Source organism: Pollicipes pollicipes, unplaced genomic scaffold, assembly GCF_011947565.3.
Source record: "Pollicipes pollicipes isolate AB1234 unplaced genomic scaffold, Ppol_2.1 Scaffold_6686;HRSCAF=7923_pilon_pilon_pilon, whole genome shotgun sequence".
In the NCBI taxonomy this organism is placed as follows: Eukaryota; Metazoa; Arthropoda; class Thecostraca; order Pollicipedomorpha; family Pollicipedidae; genus Pollicipes; species Pollicipes pollicipes.
The window spans coordinates 2,096,857-2,122,646 of record NW_023596921.1 but is presented as its reverse complement, the minus strand read 5'-3'; the positions used below and the strand labels follow the sequence as shown (position 1 = coordinate 2,122,646).

General features: G+C 49.8%; 1 protein-coding gene across 3 annotated transcripts; it reads left to right on the top strand.

Moving 5' to 3' along the window:
• The first annotated feature begins 6,315 nt into the window (after positions 1-6,315).
• LOC119107670 (galactosylgalactosylxylosylprotein 3-beta-glucuronosyltransferase S) lies at positions 6,316-22,628 on the top strand. 3 transcript variants are annotated; one of them, XM_037231191.1, is made up of 7 exons: positions 6,316-6,400; positions 14,768-15,147; positions 17,220-17,421; positions 17,846-18,011; positions 18,779-18,872; positions 20,611-20,814; positions 21,497-22,628. In XM_037231191.1, the coding sequence occupies exons 2-7, from the start codon at positions 14,980-14,982 to the stop codon at positions 21,626-21,628; spliced, it is 966 nt and encodes a 321-aa protein (XP_037087086.1). In that variant the 5' UTR covers positions 6,316-6,400; positions 14,768-14,979; the 3' UTR covers positions 21,629-22,628. The 3 variants fall into 3 exon arrangements, with proteins under 3 accessions (XP_037087086.1, XP_037087087.1, XP_037087088.1); XM_037231192.1 differs by lacking the exon at positions 6,316-6,400 and adding an exon at positions 6,686-6,768; XM_037231193.1 differs by lacking the exon at positions 6,316-6,400 and adding an exon at positions 7,375-7,525.
• The last annotated feature ends 3,162 nt before the right edge of the window (positions 22,629-25,790 follow it).

Sequence of the window (25,790 nt, the reverse complement as noted above, 5' to 3'; positions counted from 1 at the left end):
ACCTTAAGCCGAGCGAAGGCGCCCAAGAGACGAGTTTCATGCATGCAATTGCGTTAGGAGTGAAGATAACATGTTCTGAAATTGTCTTTCAGCTGAATCTTCTTTTATTTTGACAATGTCAGCTTGGCTCTGCCACATTCCGTGCTGTGCTGTACTATGGTGTGCTCTCCTTCCCCCTGTTGTCTCCGTTTCGATCTAGTCTGTTTTCTCCAGAATCTGTCTCGTGTACCGATAGCTTATCTTATAGGGCAAACTCCTTAACTAACTCAGCCCTCCTACCCCTTGGCCCTCCCTCGGTACTACCTTCCTGTAGCCTCCAGTCCTGTGTTCTCATCTTCTCCCCTGCCTTGTGCCATTATCTCCTGTCCCGTCTCATCCTGCTGTCTCCTGCCCTGCACTCTCCTGCGATGTGCATTTCCACTCTGCCCCACCCGCTGATTTGTCTTGACCTGTTCTGTGCCGCTTTACTGCCTCCTGTCCCGCGGTCCTGTCTTTTGCCCTGTCGTGCCATGCCCTCTTGTGGTGAACCCTCTGTGGAGGCTAGGGAAAGCCGTTGTAGCTTGCCCCTGCTGTGATTAAACTTTACCCGGATTTGGCAGGGGTGACTGCAACCTGACCTCTCCAAATCCATCGCCCCTGGCCATATTATGCCAAACCCCAGCCCCAGCACCAGCACCAGCACCAGCACCAGCACCAGCACCAGCCCCAGCCCCAGTCGCAGTTGCAGTCACACTCGCAGCCGCAGTCGCAGTCGCAGCCGTAGTCTCAGCCGCAGTCGCAGTCCCAGCCCCAGCCCAGACTCAGTGCTAGCTCCAATCCCAGTCCCCATCCGCAATCTCAGGCTTAGGCCCAATCCCAGGCCCAGCTCCAGGCCTAGACCCAGGCCCAACCCCAGTCCCCATCCGCAGACCCAGGTCCAGGCCCAGTCCCAGTCTCAGTCTCAGGCCCAGGCCCAGGCTCAGGCCCACACCCAGGTCCAGGCCCACGCCGAGCCGCAGCCTCAGGCCCGGGCCCAGCCGCAGTCCCAGGCCCAGGCCCACGCCCACGCCCAGCCGCATTCCCAGGCCTAGGCCCAGCCGTAGACGCAGCCGTAGCCACAGCCCAGCCCTGTGATGCACTACCTAGCGCCGCACTGAGCACGTTACGCACGCAACTGACGGCCGTGTATTCAAGGGGGATTTGGTTGCAGGGGCGCGGGAACCATGTTCAGGTTGGGGAATTCAAAGTGCAGAAATGGACCGTCTAAGATTAGATAGTGGGTCCCTACAGGCCAGCATGGGACCTCTAGAAGTCAGAATGGAGTTGAACTTTCGACAATAAACAATGGACCTTCTACAGGTCATAACGGGCCATCTACAGATCAGAATGGCTCCTCATTATACTAAGAAATGCTCTTTTTATAAAAAGGGACCGTACTTGGCCCAGACTGAGCCCTCGACAGGCCATGATGAAGTTTCGCATGCACTCCCCCGCACCGACAGCTTTCAAGTTGGGGGAGTTGCCCCTACCGCCCCCCCCCCTCTCGCTACCGCGTGCGCCCTTTCTCTTTGGGTGCCATCTCCCTCCTCAGGAGGTGGCGTATGCCCCGGCGGCCGAAGGTGTTGTTCAAAATCAACTCGCGTTGTTTATTTATGAAGTCCTGGCTCACTTTGGTCCCGTTCTGTCTTATTTGTGTCTACGGTATCAGGGAGTACCACAGGAGTGCAGCCAGAGCCTTGGCAATGGGGGCACAGGGGTGACGAAGGCCACACAAAAAATCGTCGGGTATGGCCCATTTGTTAGTGGAGCCATGCTGTTCATATAATATATATGTATATATATATATATATATATATATATATAATGTTATAAATGTGTATGTATGTATGCATACACAACACATTTTTACCCTGTATAACTGAAATGGAGGAGTGGAGGCCGGGCGCTACCGCGAAATCAATGCTACCTGGAGTTATATGGTCAGTGAACTGAAGGTCATGCGTTAAATGACTGCATGAAATAAATCGATGGCGCTCTTCATTTTACAATAATCCAGTGGACTCTTCTTAAACCGATATAGAACGCAAACACTGTCAAAATCTGTATCTGGGTTGTGCAGGGATATCAAGACCCTCGCAAAAATATAGCTCGGAGACCAAAATGTTTCCAAAAATTGCATCAAAATGACCAAGCCATGTTTGTCTGGACATGTTCAACATTCAGCCGGAATAATGATTGGTGATGTAATTCATGTGACGTAATTTTGGGCAAGCACGCTCGCATATCTCGGCGACAAAAACCTCGACGCCAAGCGTTGCATTCTCCGGAAGCCGCGCAGCGTCGGCCCCGCGGCCAACACTAGGCCGTAGCCCAACAGGTGGACGAAAATGACGATGCGTTCGAAAGAAGTGCCTTTGACCGCATAAGGGCACAAATCCTACAGGTCGAGATATTCTGGATGTATATTTCACATATCCGATTTTTATTGATGATAATAACAAATGGGCCTGACCAGCACCGCGAAGTGGTCCTGGAATCCTTTGTGGAACTGGAAGAGTAAGGCTAAAATGTCTATTTTCGTGATGTTGTAACTGTTAAGCTATCCAGAGAACAGCGACAAAGTTGTAAAAACATATTCGCTCGGTGTAAGCCTTGAACCGTACGACCTGATTTTGGAAGAAATCCAAAACATCACTTTGCGATGGTTGCTGTTGCCTGATCCCTTGGACGATCCGCAGCCACATAGAGGGGTATATCACATCACATTGGTCCGCTCCCTGACGCGGGAGGCCTTCTGACCCGCGCAGTTGACCCCGGATCAACGTATGAAACGCCATTGACGCGACAACATCCCTGGTCGCCGCAGATGGTCAAATGATTGGCACATAGATCCCAGCTCGGCTTAAGGGACCCATTCTGCGATTGGGCTGGACGGTCCACTGTTTGGAACTGGAGACCCTTAGTTTTCGGGGTGTGGCACGCCCACGTAGCCTGCCAACCGCTCCGTAGGTGATAGTATCGCCAACTGTCGACGTCGCTTTGTCGGAGGTTCGGAAGGAAAATATGGTTCTTTGTGTTGCCAGATCAACAGCTCTGAAACATATCGAAGCGTATCGGGGGTTCACAATTATGTATACAAACGGCTCCAAAACGGATGCGGGTGTTGGTTCCGCCTTCGTGTGTGGCCGCGATACTCGATCCTTTACACCGCCACCCCATGCGTCCGTGCATACTGCAGAGGTCGTGGCCATCATTAAGGCGTTTTGCTTTGTAGAGGTGGTCGAAAACAGTCTCCACGTGATTTTGTCGGATTTCCTAAGTGCCCTTTCGGCATTAAGGCGTCTTTATCCGGTAAATCCCCTTACACAGGATGTTTTATGCGTCTCGACACTCTGTACCAGGTTGGCAAGACCATAGTACTTTGCTGGATTCCGAGCCACGTTGGCATTGCGGGAAGTGGGCTGGCTGACGCTGCCGCAAAGCGCGCTACTCTTCGTCCCTGTCGCAGATCGTTTCCAATACTCGCTACAGACCTATACTCAGCCATCTCTACCTTTTTGCGCGGGAAATGGCAGAGCACATGGGATGCGATGGGCACCAGTAAATTGAAAGGCATTAAGCCGATTGTTCAGGAATGGCAGTCATGCTATCGAAGGTCTAGACGGGAGGAAGTTATCCTGTGTCGCTTGGGGACTGGCCACACTTATGCTGCAGATCGATACTTACTATGTCGCGACGAACTACCACGATGTTGCCATTGCAACGCCACGCTCACAGTGGAACATGTGGTGTTTATGGAGCTGAATCAGCTCGTGCGCTGTCTGGTTTGGTGCGAACAATGAAACGCGTGGTAACGGTCCGTGAGGGGGTTCTTTATTATTCCAAGGTCAACAGGGGTTCATTTTATATGGTAGCCCGGAAGGGTATGACAATACAGGGGAATGTGAATGATTTCCATTGCAACGGTACATAGACACCGCATCCCTCCCCTTCTCCAGATGATTGCTTACACATAGTCCTTAATCCACGCGGGCTGGCGCCGCGCGCGGTGACGCATGGTCGGGGAACACACTGGCGCCGGGGACAAGGTCGTGGCGTGGGAGGACGCAGGAGCGGCGCGGAGAGTAGGAGTGTGGCGCCGCATGGACTCGAGGATGTCATCCATCGCCTGTTCTTCGTCCTCCTCTTCGGAGTGATCAGTATCCTGTCCATGGAGGTACGGGCACGCTTTGAATAGCGACGCGTTTCTCGTCACCCCGTGACATTCACGTGATGCGGTGACCATGGTGCCTTGGATTCCGGTCACTCCGTACGGCGCTGGGCAAAACCGAGGTGTCAGCTTTCGCTTCTCGAATTCGGGGATCAGAACTTGGTCTCCGATTTGAAGATTCGTCGTCTTGGCTCCACGGTCAGCTTGTTCTTTCATCTTCTTCTTCGCGGCTGCGTCCGTCTCGCGGAGTTTTCCATCATCCGGATGTGTCGTCATCGGAGACGGCAGCATGGTCTTCACTATGCGACCGTACAGTAGTTCATCCGGGCTCTTTTGAGTAGTGGTATGCGGTGTTGACCGGTAGTTTCATAGACACTGGTGCATTCATCTTAATCGGGCGTTGCTCGACGACAGCAGCTTTCACAGCTTTTGATAGCGTTCTTATGAAATGTTTTGCTTCTCCGTTAGCTCTTGGCCGCAACGGGGTGATCTTGCGGTACTTGAAGCCGATGTAGTTCGCGAACTGAGCGAACTCATGTCCATTAAACGGATGTCTGTTGTCTGTTCTCATGATATCGGGAATCCCGAACATCGAGGAGATGTCGTCCAGAATGGGGGATGATGGTACGAGCAGAGGTTGATTTTGTCGTACGAACAACTGGTATTCGTCTATCAACTGGTATTAGTCAATCTCGAGTAGTCGTCGATTACAACAAAGATATATTCGCCCGATGGCAAGGGTCCACAGAAGTCAGCAGGCAACTCTTTCTATGGTCCAGTTGGGAGCAGTGACATCTGAAGAGATTCCTTCTGTCGAACTGGATCGGTGGCTTGGCATGCAGCACAGGTCTTGACGGTGGCTTCCACCTGTGTATCGATGCGTGGGAACCACACTTCCTATCTCAGGACTCTCTTCGTCTTGACGATGCCTTGGTGTCCTTGATGGGCCAGGGCGATGGTCTTGCTTTGCAGCGCAGCGGGGATGACCAGTCGATTTCCACGAAGGATGACGGTGTTGTCTTCTAAAGTCAGATCTCCATGGATGGCCGCGAAGCATTTCAGGGCGTTGTAGTCGACGTCGTCTCGACCGGTTTCTTGAGATCGGTGAGTGACGGTGTGTCACTGGTTCGACTTCACCAGCTTGAGGACCTGGAGAGTTCCATCTCTTGCGGTGTAGGTCTGGATTTCCTCGAGAGCCATTAGACGATTTCGAGATCGTACGGTTGCAGGCGCAGACCCCAGCTCTCGACCCTTGCTGGAGGCTTCGACGCGGGGTTGCTCCAGATGAGTTGCACGGGCTTGTGGTCCGTTACAACTTTCACCTTCTGGCCGTGTATGTACAGGTGGAAGTGTTCGCATCCCCAGACGATGGCGAGGTCTTCTCGCTCGGTTTGCGAATACCGGATTTCCACGCTGGTCAGCGCACGACTTCCGTATGCGATTACCTTGATGTCCTCAGGATTTTCAGGTGTGGTCTGGCACAGGATGGCACCGAGTCCGTGCGGACTGGCGTCTACGATAGGGCACGTATCCTTCTTCTGATCGAAGTAGGACATCCTTCCAGAGCTACTCAGAGCTTCTCTGAGTCGCTAAAAGGAAGTCTCGTGATGGCTGGTTCACTTCTGAGGAGTGTCTTTCTGTGTGCAGGACACTTGGTGGGACCACCGTCGTGCGGGTAGGTTCCCCCGCACAACCCACATGTGGTCGAGGGCTGCGGCGTCGACGTGGATTTGTGTCGATTGGTAGGCGCTTGATGGTGCCGGGGACGGTAGGTTTGGACAAGGTTAATTGCCATATCAGCACCGCGCTCGATATTTGCAGCCTGTGCTTCCGAAATGTCCAACGCTCTTCAGATGGCCAGCAGCTCGGTGAGGGTCATTGTTTCGCGCAGTGCGCGACGTCTAAGCCTGGTCAATTTGCAGGCTTGAATAATGCGAGTCTTAATTTCGTGATCTACATCGGTGAACTCACACCACTTCGCGAGCATTCACAGACGGGTTGCAAACTGATCCAGAGTCTCTCCATTCTCCTAGTACGCAGATTGGAACGTATACACTTCAAACTGGAAGTTTATCTTCGGGCTGAAGTGCGACATCAAAGCGTCTTATGTGCTGCCATATAAATCCGTCCTGTTTTTGTCGGAAGTCGTCGGTGGCGCGTCAAATATGTTGCGCGCAGCTTCTGCGTAATGCGGTGGCAGGGCCTTTTTCGGTTAGTATAAGTGATATTTGCGGCGATCAGGTAGTTATCAAAGCAGGGTAACCATTTGGTCCATCGCGGACCCACGGATTGTTCGATGGGGTCGAACGGCGGTAATGCGGGCGGCAATATGGCGGTCGCCGTATTGGCAGCATCTGAAATTTGGTTTTGGATCTTGGGGGAGAAACAAAAGTATTAAAATCGCGGCTTGTAGTGAGAACAAAAAACCCAGGTGAATTTGCACTGCATTCACAGCTGGCACTGAAGGACATTCTTTGGGAGCAGATGATAGTTAACACCATACTCCTGCTGATGTCAGTGGTTGCCAAAGACCATTAGAAATTGGCTGCTTGCAATTCATAAATTGTCTAGCTTCATAGGTAAGTCCTTCCTTCCTAATTCTATGCTTGCACCTACTGTATTTTTAAGCTATGGAGCTGATAGAAATTTGCTGATATTGATAGTTCTGTCATAAAAGTGTCAGTCTCAATAAAGGCTGGTGGAAGCAGATACTTAAAATGTCATACACCAGTCACACCATTCCCCAGAGCACATAATGCTAGGCTTGTGATTGAACTGTCATGCAAGCCACAATATAAATAGGAGCATCTGGGGCATAGTAGTTATTGCAGCTATGTTCTAGCCAAGGTGCAATCTTCCTAACCCTAGGCTTTTACTGACCTAGATGTACTTAAGTTGGGAACAAGTGCATAGTTCCCTATTTCGTTGGATAGGATGCTAGCCCCTTGCCAACTTCGAGAAAAAAGCCCAGTCAAAGTTGGGGAGGACATGGTTTGTACCATGTGTTTGGGATAAAATATTTCTCTGCTTGCTCCCCCTCCCCCCCCCCTCCCCCCCCCCCCCACAAAGTTATGTGCAAAACTACACCACCTGGAACATCAGGCTGCTGCATGATCAGGTCTCAGAGGCCAATGCAGCAGGGGCAGAGGAATTATTTCCTCCTCACAGAGCAATCCAGCCACATAAAGTTAGCATCACTAAATCTACTCACCAGCTTTGAGTCTGAAACAATAGTTTTCTCAGTGTATGACACTGAGCTAAATCTATATATTGCCTGTGTCTATAATACCAATCAGTGGGCCATCACCTATCCTGGTACAGCTACTCCAAAACAAGGTCAGTTGGCTACATAACTGATGTGCACGCAATAGCAGTCTTCAACGACAGCCACTGCAGGTTATTGGTTTTTATATTGCTTTTTAGGATCTTAGTGATCTGGTAAAAAATACTGGTGGGCAAAACTTGACTAAAATGAATTACAGGGTGGGAAATTAGTTTTTTTTTGCTGGTGGCGGAGTACAAATTTTTGTGGTCGGAGTACAAACTTGCCTGCAAGCAGAGGTCTGTCTAATGTGGAATGAGTGTCTGCACAATGGGCCTTGCTTGGAGTACATCACATACTGCCTTTAATGGGTCAACATTTTCCCGATGTTTTTCTGGCAAAAATTAGTGTCAGCATGCAATTTTGCATTTCAGTGGAACAGAGCACTTCTTGTGAGTGAGGGTGCCACAATGATCCCATCCATATCCCTTTAGTGCTACTAGCTCACCTATACATGCAAAGATCGAGTAATGGTACATGTTGATAAGAAATATACAGTTAGAGGGGTTAACAACAAAGCTTTATACATATGCATTTACAGGTGCATCATGCAAAGCTTAGTTACTTATCATTACCTATCTACATGCAAACTTACACAATATCAAAATGATAAATCAGGTGCATCCTCTGCTTACTGACAAACTGAATTGTGGACAACTGCTGCGCATCACACCCTGGTTTTTGAATGAGTCTTAGGCAGCTGCAACTGGCTATGAAAGCCTTATGTATGTGACATCACTAACATGTTGTCCTTTTGGCCTTTACATAATTAATATAAACATACCAAAAATGTTCCTCTTCCTATCCTTCTCTTTCTGCTCTTCTCCTCTTTCAGTTCCTCACCTTCTCTTTCTGTCACTCTTCTCCTTCCACTCCTCCTGCACTTCTGCTCCTCCTCTCTTCCTGCAGCTCCTGTTATCCCTCTCCTCTTCTCCAAGTTCCCTATGATCCTATGTAGGGACAATTTTAATAGTGTCACTGCAAGACCTTATGCCTGACAGCAAGGAACATGGCAGCATTGCCACCTGTCAGTTTACAGCAATTATAACCGCAGGCTGAAAAGAGGCCAGCCTCATATTTGATCCCACATGGGAAACCTGAGCCTAGCATTAATGTTGTATATAGATATCTTAGTACCTATGTACCTACCCACCATGCTGTAGGTAGAGTAGGTTATACCAAGGTGATTCTGTACCAGCCTGCAGCAGTAAACATTTATAGATGAGTCCCCCGGTATTTATTTACCTTTTTTGGAATGACTTAATAGCGGTCCAAAGCTAAATCCCAAGTAACTTTAGAAGTGTGGATGCATGCTGTGTGAAAATTGAAGACAACCAATTCCACTTGGCCTCACTGAATACCTCAAACCCGCAGCTACGATGCACATAACCCCAAGCAGCTTCACTCACCCTTCGCCCTCCTCACTCCCACCACATCAAGACAACCAAACCATGCACAGGAGTTCTGGCGCATTCACAGACATTGTGATGGCATTCTAGCACTCGTCAATGGGGCAACCAAGTACAAGTACCACGGGACGGTCCTGAAATGACAGGCTGTGATGAATAGTCTAAGAAAAGCCATTTATGCAGTTGCACCAACAAAAATTGTTAAGTTTGTGGTAGAAAAATCATAGAGCTTTACATTCATGCATTTCAAGTTGCTATTTTCCACCTACAAATATATATTATCTTCTGGTGGCGCAAGACAACGCCGAGATAATGCAGTACCTGTACTACAAATCTATAGATATTTCTCATTCTAAGGCATATCATGCCATTTCAATACCCTCTGAGGAAGGCCCGTATCTGGGCGATACCAAAACACATAAATTTTTCGATTAAATTTGGCTAACTTTGCTAAAAACTTGCTGTTCTCCGGCTTGTACTCTGGCTTGTTCTCCCCGGGTCTCCCCATAGGCCCCATTGTGAGAAGGGCAACCAAGTACTGCGATTTTTCCCACTGGGTTATGGACCATCTCTATCTTACAAGTATAGGTACTGGTTGAGCCTGGAGACGATACCGTTGTTAAATAAGTAAGATATCCTCGAATCTTCAAAGACTGACATTTACCGATTCCTGAAAAAGTGGTTGATGTACTATCATTTATACAATAGTAATAAGTTTTGGAATGCTGCATGTCACAAACTCCCATTTTGGGAACGTAATTCCCGATGACATTTAAGAACCCAAAAGGAGCCGTTACCACCAAAAGTGCCGCCTACAAAGTGATATTCGGGTGCCATTTAAGGTCATGATTCTATCTCAAAAGTGCCGATATGTGGTGTGTTTGAATGCTATGATTTTGAGTTTAATTGCAAGTTGGATGGTGATTGGTGGCTCGTATGGCAGGAGCAGGAATGAAACAGGCGCTTTGAAAAGGATGTGCAATGCTGCAATCTTTGAAATTTTCCCACCAAACTGTTTGCAAGATGCACGTCCTTTGGTAAAATCGCTAACATGTTATCTTAATATGAGGTAAGTTAAGAGCATAGTTGGCATGCTGGACTTCTTGCTCGGCGAGTCTTTGAATGACCTAGTTTAAAAAGATGTGCCATCGATGATTTTGGTGCTGCTAGTGGTTTTCTGGTGGAACGAATATTGTTGTAGGTGTCTGTCGCGACGCGGACCTTCACTGCTCGAAAATGCACTCGTCAGTTGCAGGAGGCTGGGGTGCCGTTGGTTTCGGGTACGGGAGGCGATGGGTTCGTCGCGCGGTGGGAGCCAGAGCCGTGATGTTTGTCCGTTTCTTGAAAGGTATCGGTAGGTGCGTGCGTCGTGGAGAATGCGGTCTTACTTACTCAGGTGCGCCATATATTTTCCCCACAGGTAATGACATGCGAGGTATGTGGCAGCGGTAGGTGCCTAAAACAAGCACATTTCATATTTCAGTTTATTCCATTCCCACAGAAGTAATTCACATGAGTTGGCATCACCATTCAGGAGTTGCATAGGCTTGTTCAAGTGCATCTAACCCATGTAATACAATGATGAAGGACATTGACATGAATGCCCGGGATTGGCCAGCTCCTGCAGGATTGCAGATGCTTGTATCCATTTCTTGGTGCTCCGTATGTTTTGTCCCTGGAAATCAAATAAAAGGTATAACTCACTTTATGAAAGCAAAGTTCATGCACCCTCCTGGCTATCAAGAAAGCAAAACTGTCTGCCTTGGTACTTATACTCAGGCTCATACATTTGCAATGGTGTCTGCTTTGTGGGGCGACTGCAGCGTTTGTCTGGAGTACAAAAATTATCATTCTTACCAGTCAAGAGCCTGGAGTGCAAAATTTCGTGGTGCCACATCCACCAGAAAATGGAGGTTTTCCCATACTGAAATGAAAGGTAGATAAAAAATGTCAATAATGATATAAATGCATCAGTAAAAGTTATGGTCAACAGAGAACAAGAAACCCTGCTTTAGCTTTATACTCAGGTCATGATTCTGTGGCGACTTTCTGTAAATTGATAGAAAACATTCCATATTTTTGTGTAATGACCCTTTTATGCATTTTCATCACGCATCCAGCTCGGATTTCTTGGTGGAGAATATGCCTTCTCCAATGTTAAGTCCTCCCCAAGGGCTGGAGACTCGCAGGGCCGTGATTTTCCACGTGCCCAAGGTAGTGTTTGTGATGGTGTTTTGACGTCATCATTATACGTTCTTTATGGGCGCCATATGACCAACGTAGTTGGTGCGCCCCAAAGCCCAAATCATCATCGTCATATGTTCTTTATGGTACCCATTTTTGATAGTTTCAAATACAACTTTGATAAAAGTGCTATATAAAAGGATGAAAAATGATCTACTCATCAATATATAAGTATTTCACCCCATATTTAGAGGTACATGTACATATGACATCATATACTTTCACATAAGTTTTTCTTGTGTTACTATTATTTCTACGTGCCATCCAGAAACGCTGAATCGCGCGGTGTACGAAATATTTTCTGCGCTTCTCCCTGGTCCGTCAAGAGACGCTGTTGTTTTGGGTGCGGGCTCGGGCCCGGTGTGTGAGCGCGTTGGTGTCGTTATTGGACGGTAGGTGGGTTAAACATGTGCTGGTGATCAGCAACAGGCCTGAGCACCGAATGCATTGCAAGGAAAGATTGTTTGTGATATGGTGAAGATATTCGGCTGTAACCCGGAAGCAGTGTTGCTTGTTCAGTGGTGAGTGCTGTGCGTGATGCTGTTGAAGTTGCAGGAACAGGCTGCCTTCATCTGACGCCGCTTACTGAGACAAGTTTTTTACATTCTTTCCAGTGTCTATTCGTGGAGAACAAAATCTCTTGCGGCTAAAACACTAAGAAAGCCCCATTTTTGAGACGCGGATCTCGGCTCACCTCGATACGCAGATAACTTGCCGTATAGATTAGGTACAGAGTTCTGGGGTACTGTAAGCTCTCCGGCGAGTTCGAAAAATACCTCGTCGCCAAATGTGGTGTTCATGGAGCTGGATCAGCTCGTGTATTGTCTGGTTCAGTGCAAACAATGAAATGCGTGGTAACGATCGGTGGGGAAGTTCTGTGTTATTCCAAAGTCCATGGGGTTCATTTCGTATGGTCGCCCGGGAGGGTACGGCAATACAGGGGAATGTGAATGATTTGCATTGCAACTATACATACACACTATAGAACATGTGCTTGCATGCTGTCCCCATACTATGCGTCGAGCATCTGAGGTACTTTGGCCTGGCAGCGCCATCCCTGACGTTCTCTGATTTACTATGTGACAGCTCACTATGTATCAAACATACCCTCAGGTTTCTATCGCATGTTAAGTTCTGCACTTTATATACACTTGCCTGAATAGTTCATACCGCATGTAGGAAGTTTTTAGGTTGCCAAAAATTTATTATCAATATGGTATAATGGGTTCACATATTCAGACATCATTGATGGCATGTTCCTGCCACAACTCAGCCTTTTCCATTTCTGACCTATAAACATTTTTAGCCATTTACCCTCTTAGGTAGTCACTTAGCTGTTATGGGCTCAAAATGACCACAGTAGTCAGCACGCCCTAAAACTCCAATAAACAACAACAGCAACACTTTATTTTTCACATTCATCATATGCCTAGGTGGTAACACAGACTGCTTGCTATTGGGCATCTTAATCTGGTAGGTGCAAGATTCGTGCTCTTGCAGATAGCAATAAGCGGCTCATGATGGAAGCAGCAAGTCTCAAGCTGTTGCACTGGTTTAATTTTGTTTAATTAAATCTCTGGTTTAATTTTGTCCTGAAACAGGGAAATACAATGAGGTTTTCCAAAAACTTTGTTGTATCATGAAGTACAAAACATTTCATTTTACTTAATCATAGTCATAAAGTACAAACCTCCTGGTGTACATTATACCAGGAAACACCAAACTTTCCAACACTGCATCAGGGAGTGAACCTGAGGGTGGGGGAGCTCAGCAGGAGGAGCATATCACACTCCCTTCCCCACATGCTGGGATCATAAGTGGACCAGGGTAGGTGTCTTAGGTAAAATGTGGGCTGGATGGGGTCAAAAGAGAAATGCATGCTAGCGCACAAAACTGTGTCCTCCCACCACCTTAGGCTAGCCAGCTGCCTGGTACAACCATAGCCATAACACAACATAACACAACAATTTATCATTAATAAAGTATTAATTGAGCCGCCATGAAGCACTGATGACAGATGTCCGCGTGCGCTCCGCTCCTTACTGCGATAAATCTCCCGCTAGATGGCAGGAGGTCCGCGCGCGGTCGCTGAAAACAATAACTGAAGCCCCCAGTGGCCGATCCTTCCAATCAGAATTTGATCTTTGCATTTACCACTGGGTGTGCCACACCTAATCTCTCCTGCAGTTCCAAATTTGTCGGCGGCTCTGATGAAATTTGGTGACAGTTCCAACTTTGGTGACTCGGTATTACCTCTCCATGGCTCATCTCATTGCACCGAATCATTTGGGGAAGATTCCAAGGCGATCGGGCTAGCCATTTCGGAGAACATGTGTGTCTGTGTCATATGCTGGATTTTTTAACCGTGCCTGGTGCGGGTTAATCAAAGTTGGCGAAGGTATGTAGTTGCGTGGAAGCCATTGTGTGTACTTCGGGCCAAAGCCATCATGTTAGAATCATGTGAGAATTCATGAAGCCTAGGCCGAGAAGTGACCATCAATGTATCCCACTTTTGCTAGTTAACACGCGCTCGGGTAGGGGGTCAAATTTGCCCCCCGAAGGTTTTCCCAGAAAGGTTTCCGAACGGCGCGGAGTAGCTGCGCCAAATTCTGCGTCGCTCTAGACAATTGAATAGCGGATCGTCTGGCATCAAAAATTTAGATGTACCGTGTAAGGTCGCTGACCTATGGAGGGTCAAAGTCAGGCCAGGGTTTCAGCGAAGTCAAGTCCTAGGGAATCGTTCAATCCGATCAAACAACGGACGAAGTGATAGACGGAGTGTTGGACGAAGTGATACATCTCTACGATACTTTCGTAGGCGACACAAAAATTGAGTAAACAAATAAGATTGACCGGGGGCAGGTGTAAATCTCAGACCAACATCAAAACCAACCTATTTTATACTCTCAGGCTTGCTGTATGGGCTGGTTTCTGGTAATTGTTTCGAATATATTGATAGCAGGGGCCCTGGTCAACATTTTGTTTTTAGAACACACTGCCTAGCGTAATCTTTGTTGTTATTCAAATGCAAAACCTCAAAGCAGTCATATCATTTTGATCACCATAACCTTAAGAAGGTCAAACAAGGTCACTGACATTAATTGAGCGGGTGACTTTTTGCTTAGAACAGTTGCCTAGATTCTAGGGGTTCTTTGAAGGCCAATCTGGAATTTGACCTTGTTTGACCTTATCTGTCCTGAAGATTATGACCTAGGAACCTCAAACTTTGACCTAAGTAGATTCGCGCACAGGTCAACACGCCCTGCGAATTTGGTGTATCTAGCTCTCTTATTTCCCGAGATCTCAAAGGGGTCAAATGGACCCACGCCCGAGCGAAGGGTATCCAGCTGGCCACCCGGGCGCGTGTTAAGTTATACTCATAGCAAATGCACACTATCTCTTGTCTGATATTGTTTGGGTATTGCTGTCGGGTGCCACTGTTATGCGATTGTATCTGAAAAGGGTTTGCTTTATTGTGGCTTCTACAGAGGGGCAGTGCAATAACAGGTACTGACATTATTGCTGTGCCCAGGGACAATGTTGTAGTTCATACCATGAGCAGAGTGAGTGAAAGGTCTAACTTAACTGTCCTGTTTGTTGCAGGTAGAAGGCAGCTTCTCAAGCTCCATTTTTTTTTCTGTAAAGAAACGACCTGTGAATTGTGTTCATGGCCCAAGTCATGTAAAAGGCTGCCTTTGTTGTTTAGATTAAAGAGCTGAGTTAGCTATATGAATGTAGAGCCAAGATTAGTTGAGTATCAATTTTTGTTGTTGGCATCCTATTGCCCATAATACCATATATTTTGTATCACAAACATGGTGAGTCATCTCATGGCCATGCCCAAAAAAAGATACATTTTGCTGCTGCTGTGTTTTGGTGGCGTTTCTTCATTTTTGCTCTTGCAAAACAAGAGCTTCTTGAAGACCCCTGAGTATGAACCTGGAGATATTGAAACTACTGTACATTGCAAGTCAAACCTTGTGGTGAGTTTATTACCAGTGGTGATGGGTTTGGTCAACTCACATAATGTTGCATTATTCACCTTGGCTGTATCTGATTAGTGCTAGGTTTGTAAATGTCATTTCCTCCTTTTTTCCTTGCTTATATCCAAACAGTAGATTCCTGCTGCAGTCCCAGTATATAATCCTAGTCGGCCAGCATGGTGGAATAGAGAAATATCAGTAAGCATGTCTGGTGACCTGTGTGAGCCAAACATACTAGATGTGGCAGCAAATGCCTAAGAATAGCTTAAGTCATGCTTTCCGTTTCCCTATGAATTGTATCCAAAGCAACAACATGCTTCCAATACTGTCCTATGCAATGCTGCCCCTTTTAGCAGCAAGCAGGATGTCCATATTTTCACTTGGAATAGGTCACACCCAGTTTCCCCAAAAATGCCTTGCCAAAATGTACTCAAGGATATTGCATAAGTTACATAACAAGTAAGTGATGGGGCAAGCACCCGCAGCAGCACTGTCTATGGGTCGAGTTGTTTTCAGGTCGTGAGGGAGCATCACTTCCCAAGTTTTCCTGGACCTTAACAAGAAGTAAAAATCACCCAAGAGGCTGCTGATAACAGCGCCAGTGGGAAGAAGGTCATTTGTACTTGCTCATTAAGCTATTTTATGTGGCTATACTCCAATCAGTCCTGTTCATTATGTCTGCTTGCTCTGAAAACCCATCAGCTGATTGCTAGGATGGCATTTGCCAGCCACATGTTATGTAGCAGTGTATTGCCTGTCATAAAACGTGATACACATCTGCCATCATGGCTATCTTGCAATGGAAACAAAAAATGTACAAACCATTTGTGAAAACATGCTCTTCACCTGCCCTAAAATATCAATGTTTTTGTGGCAACCAAGTTAGGATTGACCACTTCAAAAGTGTCCTTTATTAACCTTGAATCCTGTCTGGCCAGTGAAACGGCAGGATTTGAGTGGTGTCATGGTGAGGTCATGGATGCTTCAGTAAACCTGAAATAATGTGCGTGAAATAATGTGCACATGCTAGTAGGTGTGTAGCTAAAAAACTAGAGCTCTTTAGGCCTTAAGGACAGGGCTGTGAACTGCACCAAATGATCTTCAAGATGGCCGTTTCAGCCCAAAACCCTTTATAAATGTCAAACACTTCCTTTAACTTTGAACCTTGAATAGACCACTGACAGCGCCGCCGGAGATGTGTTGTATCTCTGAAATTCAGGGGATGCTGAAAAATTAAGAGGAGTTTCTCAAAATCCATACATGGTACATCAAACCAATATTTCGTATCTCAGATGTCAAGCATACTTCTTCATGTCTCAAATGTCTGTGCGGCGAAAAGGTTGAAACTTGGCGCTGCGCGACGCGTTGTCAGCATTGTACGCTCGGTATTCTGCTGTCTGTTAACGTTGTAATCGATGATTTAGTACAACGTATGCCATTCTTGGCCTTTGCGTACTTCATTTGAGACCGAGATCACACGGGGTCAAGGATTGATTTTAATGTCGATTTAGCCCAGAAAGCCGTCATATCACGGCCAAAATGACGCTTCAACAAGTCTTCCCCCTTCTATGTAGCTTTGCAACTATGGCAAGCATGTGACTTGGCCTCGTTTGACCCAGTTAAGGGGGGGGGGGGTCTCCTGAAGAACATAGCGTATCATAACCTAAATGTAAAATAAGATTAGGCATGGGATCGCTGTTCCTGGTTTTAGTTTGCTTTAGCACATATGATGTGGATCCCGAAGGGGAATTTCCTCAGCCCATCCATAACCATCCGCCCCTATATTGCAGAATGCCATGAAACGCCGAGGTTGGCACTCGGCTTCTCCCATGTAAATCCGAATAAATGCTTGTGGACTATGAATAGTTAAGGTTGCTGTTTTATGATCCTGAATGTTAGCTGCAGCAAACGCTTTGATGCTGTAGAAGAGTCGCTGAAATTGGGGCAGCTGGCTGCCATTACAACCACATTGGTCACCATGGTTGGAATTTTTCCGTCCAATCATTGTCCATTGTCCGCCACGTGCGTGATGGATGCAAGCGCTTGCTGACGGGCCGGCGCGGGGCCGGCAGGACCGGCGTCATGTGGTGCCCCCCGCGGCCGCCGACACCAGCACCATCTACGTGGTAACGCCGACCTACCGGCGCGTGGAGCAGGTGGCCGAGCTGACGCGCCAGGGGCAGACGCTGCTGACCGTGCCCGACATCGTCTGGATGGTGGTCGAGGACGCTGACGCATGCTCGCCGGTGGTGGCCGCCCTGCTCGACAGGTTCGGTAGGTCGACACGCAGCCGGGCGCGACGCCTTTGGACAGCCTGCGCGCGCGCGTGTTGTGGTGCCGGCTTCTGCGTGCCCCGGGTAGTTGCTTGAGTCCCCAGCCGTGGCACGTTTACAAACGGCCTCAGAGCTGAACGTTTCGTTTGCAGGCGTCTGTGCTCGTCGCGTAGTGACAGCATTGGGACAAGCCAGGGCGATCCGGCTTCAGAGAGTCATGCAGTCTCACCTGTGCGCATGTGGCCGAATTCCAGGGCGGATCACAGACCCCATAGGGGCCTTGGAGAGCAACTTTTGTGTTCGTTCTGTGGTTCCCGGCGCATCTCGGCACCTTCCCAGCCCAGGGGCGGGACGTCGGACGCTCCCGACCTGCGCCGCTGCGGCCCCATGAGGAGAGTGTGCTGCACCGCCTCCCCGTGCCGCAGGCATACCGTACGTGCATCTGGCCAGCGCCATGCCGGCCCGGTACCGAGGGCTCAGCATCCTGCCACGAGGCGTGTCCAACCGACGGGCGGCGCTCAAGTGGCTGCGCGCCGCCTCACCCCTCGGCGTGATGTACTTCCTGGACGACGACAACACCGTCGACATCCGGTGAGGCGTGCGAGGGCCGACGGCTGATTGGTCCTCTTCTCAGGCCTTGCCAGGTCACTGGTGCGAGGTGTGCTCGTCCGGGAGGCTTGGACTGATGCCGGCATGGAATGCACGCGTGGCTTGCACCTGCGCGCCGTCGATGTAGGAGAGGTGGGCGCGAGGGACCATGTTTTCAGTCTGGCCTCTTCGCTAGCGGACTGCTGCGCGTTCGTGGACTAACTTGGCGTGTTTGATGCCTTCGATTGCACTTGCCATACTGCCTCCTGCATAATGGGATTGACTTCGGAAGGCGCTTTTCCAAGTAGTGATCTTAGGGGTTCTGAGCATAATTTTAATTAGTATTTTTATCGTAATATAATCATAATTGTAATAGTAATTTGTTAGCAACATAACGTTTTACGCCCATTCCGACACATTTACTGTTTCGTGACTCAACGAATCCCAAATCAATGCATCCATCATTGGGTTATGGGTCCTTAGGTGATTTCATTGCACACATTGCACACATTTGTCGATTGCATGACTGCATTGATGGTTGCACATGTCGGTCGCCGCATCGAATGTATCTCATGCTATCAGGCTCTGCGACAGCCACCGTGCCGCTGTATTAGGTACCGTATTGGCCGCCGTATGAGCCCCGTATTAGTCACTGTTCTGCCACGATAAGAGCAGCCTGGGAGTGTGTCGGGGTCTGAGCAGCTGAAGTGTGCGGGAGGCCGGCGTCCGGTCCGGTCGGCTGACCTGCCCCCCCCCCCCCCCGTCCGCAGGCTGTTTGAGCAAATTCGCCACACGCAGAAGGTGTCCATGTTCCCGGTGGGCCTGATGGAGCAGTTTCTGGTCAGTTCGCCTGTCATCCGAGAGGTGAGATCTGCCGCCCCCGTCTGACCGAGCGCGGGGTCGGCTGCTGACCAGCGGCCGCGCACGGCGCCGCCCGGCCAGCCACGAGCTGCCGTGCGTCTGCCTGGGGGGGGGGGGGACAGTCTACTGAGGACGCAGTCTCTAGTGTGACTGCAGTGCGTTTGCTGGGGGGGGGGGGGACAGTCTACTGAGGACGCAGTCTCTAGTGTGACTGCAGTGCGTTTGCCGAGGGGGGGGGGGACAGTCCACAGAGGGCGCAGTCCCGTGTGGCCGCCGTGCGTCCGCCCGGGGAGACGGTCTACAGAGAGCGCCGCCTCTCGCGTGACTGCAGTGTGTTTGCCGGGGGAGGGGGGGGGGGGGGACAGTCCACAGGGGGCGCAGTCCCGTGTGGCCGCCGTGCGTCCGCCCGGGGAGACGGTCTACAGAGAGCGCCGCCTCTCGCGTGACTGCAGTAGGCAGCTCCGATGGCTTGTATAACGGCTTGAGCGGTTGTCTCTGTGTTTGGACTACACTAAGGCTTGTGTTGCTAATGTTGTTCACTGTCGATGTGTCCTTTACCGACCCTTGCAGCCGGATAAGGCACGATCGGCACTCACCCGTCCCGCTCGTGGATGAATCCTTCACGCGTGTTGGCAGAACTCGAGCATCATTGGGGTTTGACGCCCCAGGGACAGTAATCATCTCTGGCTTTCGGGAATGAACGGGCGTCGCAGCAGGTTTTATGAGTGCACATGGGGGATATACATTGTACAAGATGGTTTTGAAACCTGAGATACACACGCTCTGTTAAACACCGGGTTGGATCGTAACTTACTCTAGTGTTAGCCATTGTGATGGCAGAGGAAGCCGATTGTTGAAGGCTTACATGTCAGAGGAGACCGGTAATAACGCCGTCCAGAGCGTCACCTAGTGCCTGCGAGCCACACCTGTACCACACCGGGATTTGGGTGGGGGCGGCAGGGGTGGAGGTAGGTGGGTGTGGCCCTGTGCTGTGCTGATGGTGGATGATGGATGGATGCTGTGCTCAAAAAAGTCTTACTCACGGGTCAGCCACCAGATATGGCCGCGATGTTCACACGCGCTGAGCACACTCATGAAACGCGACAGGCTAACCAGCTGAGGCGCCCCCGAGCGGTGAGCACCTCTGGCACTCGCCGATTTAGCCACAGAGCATCGGATTTGTTTAACTGCCTGCCGCCCGACTTGCGCAATGTTCAGAGTCTAGGCCGCTTCAAGCGCCAACTTATGGAGTTGCTACTGAGTGAGGCGAATGTTGGCACATGAGTGGGTGCGTGTGTGAATTCTATTGTGTGTGATACTACGATATGAATGCAGTAATGTGATTCACCGAGATGATCCCTTGACCGATGTGTGATGTGTTAGGCTATTTTTATTAGGTTTCACATTGTCTCTTTTATGCCCGTTTTTATCAATGATGACGTGTAACTTCTAAAAGCCGCTGGATCTTGTGGAAAGTTACGAAATATATGGACATGGATGGACAGCTCATAGCTGAGTGCAACCAGATAACCATCGGGACCAGGTGACGGTTGTTACTGGTGATGATGACTGGCTCTCCGACTCAGAGGAGTATCAGGCGGCGGTTGTTACGGGTGATGATGACTGGCTGGCCGGCTCAGTGGAGGACCAGGCGGCGGCTGTTACCGGTGATATTGACTCTGGGCTGGCCTGCTCAGTGGAGGATCAGACGGATGACGCCTGCTCGCCTCCTCTTCGGCAGGGCAAAGTGACGGGCTTCTTCGACAGCTGGCCAGCCGGCCGCCAGTTCGCGGTGGACATGGCCGGCTTCGCCCTGAATCTGCGTGTTGTGCTCGCCAGCAGCGGCACCATGCCCTACCACCCCGGCTATGAAGAGGACAAGCTGCTGCAGAACCTCAACGTCAATGTACACGACATCGAACCACTGGCCAACCTGTGCACGGAGGTGCGCTGCCCGGGGCAGCCTGGCGTGCTGTGGGCGGGATGGGGCAGCACGGGGTGCCGTGGGCGGGACGGGGCAGTCCGGGGTGCCGTGGGCGGGGCGGGGCAACCCGGAGTGTTGTGGGCGGGACGGGGCCACCCGGGGTGCCGTGGGCGGGGTGGGGCAGCCCGGGGTGCCGTGGGCGGGACGTGGCAGCCCGGGGTGCCCTGGGCGGACGGGGCAACTCTGGGTGTTGCGGGCGGGGCGTAGCAGCCCTAGGTGCCGTGGACGAGACGGGGTTGTCCGTTGGGAAATGACCGGACGTTAGGTAATGACCCCGATGAATACCTCGATGTCTGTGCAGAGCCAATACCAGCTCTTCTCACAAAGAGCTGCTTTGTAATGAGGATAGAGTTTTTGTTGACTACTCGAAATGGTGAACGGAAATGTCATACAATATTCTTGTAGACCGATGGAATCGATGCACTTCTTAAACGCCTAATTGGCTCGGAGCTATGTGGCATTACCTAAGTGGCACGGATGACGTGTTTCGACTCTCAGCGCACGGGGCCGGTAATGAAATGTGGCATAGCCACCGCCGTAACGCGTTCTTGGCTGGCGTACTTCGCTGGCCCTCTAGTGCATTTGTGGTGTGTTTACCGCTGCCCTGAACTAGCTCCCGTTTGACGCTTTACGTGCCTGTCAGGTGCTGGTCTGGCACACAAAGACGAAGAAACACAAGCCCACCAATCTGCTTGCTGAAGTGAGAAGATACGAAAACAGCAACATCGGATCATTGTACGAACATATGCAGGCGACGGCGATGGCAGTCGCGTGAGGTGGTGTTCGCGAGACTCCGCGAGGGGTCGGCTGACTCGGGGAGGCGTGGCGCTGCCCGCATCGGACGGCGCCAACCCTCCGCGGCGGGGTCACTGGACGAACATACTGGTGCAACGGAGCGAACCAGAGCGCACGTGAAGGACTGTCATGGTGACAGGGTGATGCGAATCTAGTCCATGTGACTGTCTTGAGCTTGCTCATTTCTGGAAATGTCTTGCGGTGAATGTCTCTGTCTTCCCACGTAGAGCTTATCGCAAACGTCAGTTGCTTAGTTGAAGGCGAGCATCTATTGCACATGTGTATGGCTGGACATGCAATTTGACGCTGGTTGTATCAAAGCATGAAGATATACTCCAATCGTACTTCCATTTGGACGAAATCGATACTTTTGTGTGTTGTTGATACTTCTGTTTGCGAAGGCAACGTGCTTGTGCTCATGGCCTCGGCTGTGCGTCACTAGTACTCCATACCCGATGCTGCGTAAAAGAAACGTTGCCTTGTGCTGCTGGGGAGTGTAACTACATTGGTGCCACATACAAGTTTAGCCTTCGAGGTCATAATATAGCGTTTTTGAACTACTCCAGCGCCCGCTGCTTTTACTAACACAGTTGGACCACGGAGCTGAAGGAATTTCCAATGAGGATTAAGGTGTGTGTGCAAATGTACGAACATGTTGGGACTGGCGGCAAATAGGCCATCAGGCTCGCCTTGATATCGCAGCGGGGCAGCTTGGGGGCGTTGACTCGCCTCGACGGCCGTCAAGTGTGAGCATCAGCGGTAGCGACTTCGACCGAGTCGTGCCGGCGGCGTGCAGGCGTCGGCGCAGGTCGTCCCGCCAGGTCGCGGCAGTGCCTCGCAGCCCGCTGTGACGGGCAGAGGGAGCGCTGAGCTGCCTGCAGGGAGGTGAAAGGCAGCTGCGTTTTGAATATCCACCCCAGCAGCAGTGCTCAGACAGAGATAGCCCCATGACGTGCTCAAATATACTGACGAATATACTATATGACGTGCCCGGATACACTGGTCTCCCCGCGGCAATCGTCTCCGTCGCATTGTCGCGTCGGCCCGGCAGTGCCTCGTCTCTGGAGCGGAACGCAGACGGATGCAGTGGGAGGGCGCCTCTCGCGTCACGCGACAGGCGACAGAACCACGCAGGCCCGACAATGGACCGGGTTCCGTAAGACAGGTACCTCGCGGGTCACGTAGGCATGCAGGCAAACACGAACCTCCAGCGAGAGTGTGCCTTCCCGATGAAAGTGCAGAAGGCACCATTGTGTTCCATGGCTTGTAGATGAGTTAGTAGGACATCATGCCGAGCATTCTGATCGTTGAGCACGATAAAGGTACTCCAGTTTCTGTTGAGTCGCCTGTAAATCCAATAACCACGTCGCGGCTTTCCGTAATCGTCATACGGCCTTCCATAAATTGGCTTCTGTTGGGAAAATGTAGAAAGTTGGGCGTGCTTGCACGAGTAACGACATTATTTGCATAACAATTTTTACTAGCGCCGTGATGCTGCTTACTAACGAGTCGTGCTGATCTCAGCCTGCGTGACCGTGCTGCGTAGGATTACTGTGGGGATGATAACGGGGAAGCTGGAGTGCACAAGCGTAGGGACTTCATCTCACATTGGTGCGCTCGCCGGGCGTGAGCTATAGTTAGCAGCATTTGAGCCCAGGAGGCCTGCGCCTTCCGCCACTAAACCCTAACTGGGTTACAGACGTGCACGCAAGGCAGGGGACACTGAGAGATCAGCGAATTAAACGACACCCATTTGGTCCAGGTCGACCAGTGGTACACCAGGTCAAGTCTACCAGTGGTGTTCCTGGTCAGATATGCCTAGGGGTTAGGCAAGAGCAGAAGTAGACAAAGTGGTACTTCAGAACACAGGCAGTGCTTAGAACGACTAGTCAAAAATCGTGTTCTAAGTCAGATTCAGTGCAAAACAGGGACGGTGACGTGCACCTTTTTGGTGGGTGAGGACAGCAGTGCAGGCAGAGAGGGGACACAAGGGGCACGTGCCCCCTATGTTCCGAAAAGCCCCTAGAGGCCCTTTGTGGCCTCGGGACCAACGATTAAAGGCCTGATTTGAGGACCTGGAAGGCCGACCGGAATTCGTATTCAGGGGCCCCGACCCGCATTTGTTTAATTCACGTATTGTAATTTTGCTTAGATATGTGCTGTATCGTAGTAATGACTGGCAACTGCTACTTGTCTTATCCCTGAATGTTGGTGACCTGTGAAAATTGCGGCTCGCTGTTTAAAAAGCAGACGTGAAAGATGGAGTAGGATCGGTAGCCAGTTTAGAAATTGGTACTGATATTCGTTTTGATAACGTCGTGTAGCCAAAATATTAATCCATCTATCTCTTCATTCTTCTGGTCATTCTTTGAGGAATAATGCTATAAGCTCAGTGTGATCTATATGCATAATGTTTCTCGCAAATGCATTTCGCTACATAAGCTCGGCTGGAAGGCTGAAGGGCCCAAAAAGCTGGCTGCAGGTCACAAAGGACTCCGCTCGTAGGACCGTGATCTTAAATATCAGTAACAGGGCCTTTTGCACCGATTGGAAATCCCTGAGTCAGAGCGTTCCTCTGTTTAGGCCAGAGATCACCAACACCGAACAGTCGGCTCCGTGTTGGTCTGAGCTCTGGAGTCCATTTCCCAACCAGGGGCAAGACCAAGCACGCGATTTTCATTGGTCAGGGCCCCTGGAACAAAACGGTGCTCCTATATCGTTAGGGCCCCGCAGTGCCTAAAAGGGTATTCTGTGTCAACAACGGGCCTCGAGTCAGTCAGGGGAAGATCTGCTCAACAGAGGCGGGGACGGTACCCCGAACGACAGAGGGCCCCTTGAGTTAAACGGAGCTCCACTGACAATAAGAATAAATATGATAACTTATTATGATTGCTCACATTGAGGCAATGGAAAGGTCCTGTGCCAATTAGAGTCCCCAATACCGAACGGCGAGCACTCCAACGCAGTGGCGGCATGGGTTTGGGTGCATGGGGGCAGGGGGTTCTATGGGATTTTGAACTGAAATACCCATCTTGAAGATCATTTGGTGCATTTCACGGTTTGAGATTTTAAACCCTCCAGACTCTGAGCTACACGCCCGCGAAGACGGGGAGAGTTTTTCAGGTATAGTATTTCAAGGTCACCTTGCCGTTCTTGACGTTATAATGACGTCGCTCAAATCCTGCCATTGCATGAGCCATCCGGCGATCAAGGGCGTTAAAAATGTAATAATCGAGTCGTTCATATCTAGCGTTCATAAGCACGATTTCCAGATAAAACGGCCGTCAATAAGCTCTCAATCAACGTCATGCAAGGTACGGTGACGTAATACAACAATGGCGTATCGATGAGAGAGTGTAAATACCAATAGCCTTATTCCTCGTGTAGAATGGAATGTGTCGAAATGAATTAAAAAAAACGAACGAAGCCATCCCTTGTTTGTGTGAGAAGGTAGATTCTTTTGCAGAATCAACTCGTGACATAAATTACATCACAAGGCTTAAGCCTGCGCGCCCACAACCTCGGGCGCAAGGATAGCGACGACCTGCGTTGCAGTTTCCGTAAAACCGAGCGGCGCCGGCCACTGCTGGTAACGCTAGGCGGCGGGTGCCGTGCGTGCGAGAACAACCGTTGCAAGCTAATGGCTTCGAATAATTTTCAAAGCTAATTCGCGCCGTTTGAAGATGAGACTGGATGCATCTTTGTTGCAGCTTTGTGCTTGTCCTTTGGATAGGTGAACTGTTACAGCAAAACAAAAATAGAAATACTATTTCCACTCTTCCAGTTCCACCATCGGGTTCCGATAGCACTTTGTGGTACTGTAAAGGTTAATCCGTTCCTATCATCGATCTAAAAATTGCGCAGGCGAAATATACGCCCGAACTTCCCTAGAAATGTACGATTGTATCTTCTAAAGCGTTCAAAGGTACTTCTTTCAAATGTGTAATCATTTTCATCCATTCGTTAGCCACGGCTTAATGTCAGCCGCAGGGCCGATGCTGCCTGGTCTATAGAGGCTGCAACGCCTGGCATCGAGGTTTTTGCTGCTTAGATTTGCGAGCGCGCGTGCTCAAGACTGCGTTACATAGTTCGTATCACTAATAAATTCTGGCTGCATGTTGAACATTTCCGATCAAGCATGG